We start from the raw sequence: 4428 nt of genomic DNA, 5'->3' as shown, positions 1-4428 counted from the left end.
GCTGGCGACGTCGGCGGACGGCACGCGCGGCGTGATGTTCGTCGGCTCGCAGAACTTTGGTCAGACAGCTTGGGGGTTCGGCAACTCGCAGCCTGGAGCCGTGGAAATTGGCGTGGTGCTGCAGGCGAACAGTGCCGCTGAAGTTGCGGCGCTGCGCGCGCGCTTCCCCGTCGAGCTCGCGCCAGACGACGATTTCGGCAGGACGAGGGAGGAGCGTGGCTACGTCATTGCGCGCGGACCAACCAACGGCATCAACTCCGGGCCGGACAGCCTGCAGATGCAATGGCGGTCGCGCTGCAACGATCTGGCGCAGCTCGAGCCGTGTCGCGAAATGCTGCGAGAGTGGTGGAATGTGAACGGGGACGAGCGCGGACCTGGCCAGATGCCCAACGGGGATACATGACACACATGCACATGCACATGCACATGCACATGCACATGCACATGCACATGCACATGCATGTCATGTCATGTGCATGTCCATGTGCAAGTACGTACGCGCTTGCTCACAGGGCCTGGGGCTCTGTGACCTCATACACTCAACGCTTGGTCCGTGGTCCTCTTTGTACACACTAAAAATGAAAAGACAATTATACATACCTCTATTGTTTGGCTGCGCGCAGGCGCGCAGAGCTCTGAGCTCTGTGGACTGTGCTCTCTCCGTGGACCCTCATCAACTCAAAGCAGCTCAACCAACTGGAACAGGAGACAGATAGAGAGGAAAGCGAGAAAGCGTGTGAGAGAATTCTCGTGGGTGCGCTGAAGAGCGCGGGAGGATGGGATGGATGTGTAGTTGCCCGACCCAACGAGCGCGAGATGAGAGACCCGGCGGGCAATTCCACGCGAAATGGCGCGTGGAGGTGCGATGGGTGAGGCGCGGCTCAGGGAGCCATGCCGGCCGGGAGAGAGCCGGGAACCAAACCTCACGCGGCCGGGAACCAAATCTCATGCGGTGGCCGAGAAGAGGTCGCTCAGCTGCATCTCCTGGCCACCGCGCAGCGTGTACCGGCCCGCGGCGGGCTGCATCAAGCCCTCAATCAGAACAGCGGGCGGGAGCGCGCCTTCCGGCTCCGCCCCGCGCGTCGTGGCAAAATGGCTCGCCAGCGCCTCGGCCACACCCGGGGCGAGCTCAGCACCGAGCTCCGCACGGGCACACCTACAACAAATGGTAGGTACCATCGCCATTAGCGACTCGGACACGCGCTGTCACGAAATGGCGGCGAGGCGGACCGTGCGAACCGCTCGGCGAGCTGCTGGGGCGTCAGGTCGGGCAGTGCCAGCGTGACGGGGCAAGCCGCACGGAGCGCCGGCGTGGTGCGAAACAGCGACATAAGCTCACCAGACGTTCCGAGCAGCACGACCCCTGACTTCGGTGGCAGCAACGCGAGGGCGGCAGCGAGGTGGCGGGCGGCCGGTGCGCTGGCCAAGAGGGAATCCGCGTCGTGAAGGAGCAGCATGCCGCCGCCTGCCGCCTCGCAAATGTCCTCGAGCCAGGAGGCGGCGTCGCCCGCCAAGATAGCCGTGGCAGAGCGCTCGACCAAGCTCCCGGTCAGCCGGCCGTGTGCGCGGAGCAGCTCGTGCAGCAGCCGCGCCACCGCCGCGCCGTCGGCGCCATCGGCGCCGACGATGGCGAGTCGGCCAGCGCGATCGAGGAGGCTACTGCCGTCATCCGCGCCGCCAGAGGGGGGAAACGCCAAGGAGAGGCGCGCGCAGATCCCGAGCAGCAGCTCGCGTGCTGGCGCCAGCTCGGCGGGTAGCAAGCGGATGCGGCGCAGCACATCGGCGCGCTCGCCCTCCTCCGAGGCGCGGCTGTGCAGGATGCCGAAGTCTTCCGCGAGCAGCGTCCTCGGGTCGGCAGCGTTGGATTGGGCCGGGTCGGGCGCGGCGCCGCCAATCGCGGCTTCGCCGGCGAGGCGCGACGCGAGGCGGTTCATGGCAGCCTCGATGACGCCGACGGCGAGGGAGGCGTTGCGCTTCGGGATGTCGGCGCGGTGCACACGGTCAATGTGCTCGGCAAGCGCCTCCTGCACGCCGTCCGCGAGGCGGAGGCCGTAGCGCGCATGGGCCGTCGAGGCGGCGATGGCGGCCAGCTCGGAGGGGGCATAATCATCAAGGCGCAGGATGTGCGGGAAGCGGCGCAGCAGACCAGGGTCGGCCCGCAGCAGCCGCTCCATCGCCTCCGGGTAGCCGGCAAGGACGCAGCAAAGCGAGGTGCGGTTGTTTTCGAGCTCCGTCAGCAGCGTGCGAAGCGCCTCGTCGGCAAACGAGTCGCCTCGGTCGCCGTCACGCGAGCCGGATAGTGCGTACGCCTCGTCGAGGAAGAGGCAGCCGCCCATCGAGGCGGCGACCATCTCCTTGACCTGCGGGCACGTCCACCCAATGTGCGTCCCCTTGAGCTCGAGGGCGTTCCGCTCGACGAAGACGTCCTGAGGGTAGGAGGGGGCGAGGGCGACAGGTAAAGAAGATATGAGAAGGGGGGAGAGCCTACAGCGAAATTGGAGAGGCCAAGACAAGGCGAGCACGGAAGGGCGAGGCAAGGAAAGGTAGAGGGAGAGAGGCCTGCTGCAGCAGCCCGTGCGCGCGCAGCCATCTCGCGATCAGCCGCGCGGCGGTCGTCTTGCCGGCGCCTGGATTGCCGGTGAGCACGATGTTGAGGCAGCCCTCGAGCAGACGCGGGTCGCCGCCACGTGCCACGTACTCCACCTTGGCCTGCAGCTGCGTGAGGAATGCCTTGAGCGGCGCCATCCCCGTGAGCCCCTCGAGCTCCGCCTGCACCTGCTCGTGGGCAGCAACCGCACATGAGCACGCTTAGGAACAGCACAGCGCGGCCGGGCGCACGCGGTAGCGATGGGAAGCACGGCGGAGGTGCAGGCACGAGAGTGTGGAGAAGAAGGCGGATAATGATGCGTGCGAGAGGAAGAGGCTTTTGGACAGGGCGCACCGCCCGCCGCTGCTCCGCCAGCGACGCGAGGCCGTGCGCCGAGTCGAGGCCGAGGTCCGGCTCGGTGAGGAGGAGCGGCGAGCCCTGCAGCCGGCTCAGAGGCAGCCGCGCGTTGCGCGACGAGATGGCACGCTGCGCGAGCTCGCGCGCAAGGTGTGCGTTGCGGAGCGCTATCACGTCACCTGGCAACAAAGGTGTCAATGTCAGCAGCACAATCTCTGCGCAACCGTGGACGCAGCATCCAGCTGTATCTGGCTAGCAGAGCAACCGTGTGCCCTGTATATCAGCCCTTCTAGGGCAGCGGTGAGGTCGCGAGCGTCACTAGTAGCGAGGTCTCCAAGAGGTTTTTACAGGGCACTCACGAGGCCATGTCGAGAGGAGCGCGGCTTCGAGCGAGCGGCGTCCGACGTCGGGCGCGAGGGAGTAGCCCGCCTCGAGGAGCTGCACGGCCGCCATGGACGCGATCTCCGCCGGCGCGTAGCTTGGCAGCGCCAGCCGCGACGGCTCGCGCCGCCGGAAGTGCCCGACGCCGCCATGCAACGCCTCCACGTCTGAAGCCGAGCCAACGAACACAAAGCAGTGGGTCGGAAAGTTGCGGAGCACGGCGTCGGCCTTCTGCTTGGTGGCCTCGACACTCGGCGCGCCGAGGCCGTCTACCACCACCGCTCCAATGTCGCGCCTGCAGAGGTCCGGTCTGGGTGAGGTGGAAGTGTGCAGGCTGGGTCTGCTCGCGCGGAGGCATCGTGCCGAACGTCGAGGACCATTTGGTCGAGTGTCGTCTCCGTGGTGACGGAACCGCGCACGACACCGAGTGCGCGGAGTAGACGGCAGATGAGCGTCGCTGCCGTCTTCTTGCCCGTCCCCACGGCGCCGGAGATCAGAACGCATCGCACGTCTGCCGTGTCGCCGACAGCTGAACGCGCCAGGGCGTCCCGCCGCAGGGAGGCGCACAGCGCCTTGAGCGGGGCGAGCCCGACAAGGGTTTCGAGCTCTGCGTCCACCGCCGCCAGCGCCTCCACGTCCAGCCCGCTGCAGCGGCGTCGCAGGTCGCGGTAGGCGGGTGAGCAAGCACGCGCTGCAACCTCGGCTATGCGTGCGGATGCCGCGGCGGCACGCCCAGCCTCGCTGCGCGCACGGGCGCGCGCAGCAAGGCCGCGCCCCCGGGCGGCGAGGCCACGGAATGCCGCTTGTAACCGCACCGCGTTCTGCTCCTGCAGTGCTGGCGAAGGCTGCGAATGGATGCGGGGAGGCAGAAGCGGCGCCACTGCTCCGCCGTGGACAGCCAAGGAGAGCTTGAGCGGTGGCGTGGGGACATAGGCTGGCACGGCGGTGATACCAGCACGTTTGTTGACCGCCGAGTGGGTGGCAGGCTCCGGGGCGGGCCGCTTCGCGCTAACCATGATGAACAGGTTCTCTCTGACGGGCACAAGAGTCCGCCGGCCCGGGGCGTGCACTCTGCGTCGGGACGTCCCCCGCGAACGGCGGGC

The 4428-nt window shown here is 67.5% G+C and overlaps 1 protein-coding gene across 1 annotated transcript; it reads right to left on the bottom strand.

The window, feature by feature from the left end:
• Positions 1–2078: 2078 nt before the first annotated feature.
• Positions 2079–3813, bottom strand: EMIHUDRAFT_45375 (hypothetical protein; the record flags this gene model as incomplete). Its single annotated transcript, XM_005759204.1, has 2 exons — positions 2079–2390; positions 3694–3813. Coding segments are annotated over 2 exons (432 nt in total), but the record flags the coding sequence as incomplete, so codon positions are not given.
• Positions 3814–4428: the final 615 nt, after the last annotated feature.

Source organism: Emiliania huxleyi, assembly GCF_000372725.1.
Source record: "Emiliania huxleyi CCMP1516 unplaced genomic scaffold EMIHUscaffold_808, whole genome shotgun sequence".
Lineage (NCBI taxonomy): Eukaryota > Haptophyta > Isochrysidales > Noelaerhabdaceae > Emiliania > Emiliania huxleyi.
This window is presented reverse-complemented; position numbering and strand designations above follow the sequence as displayed.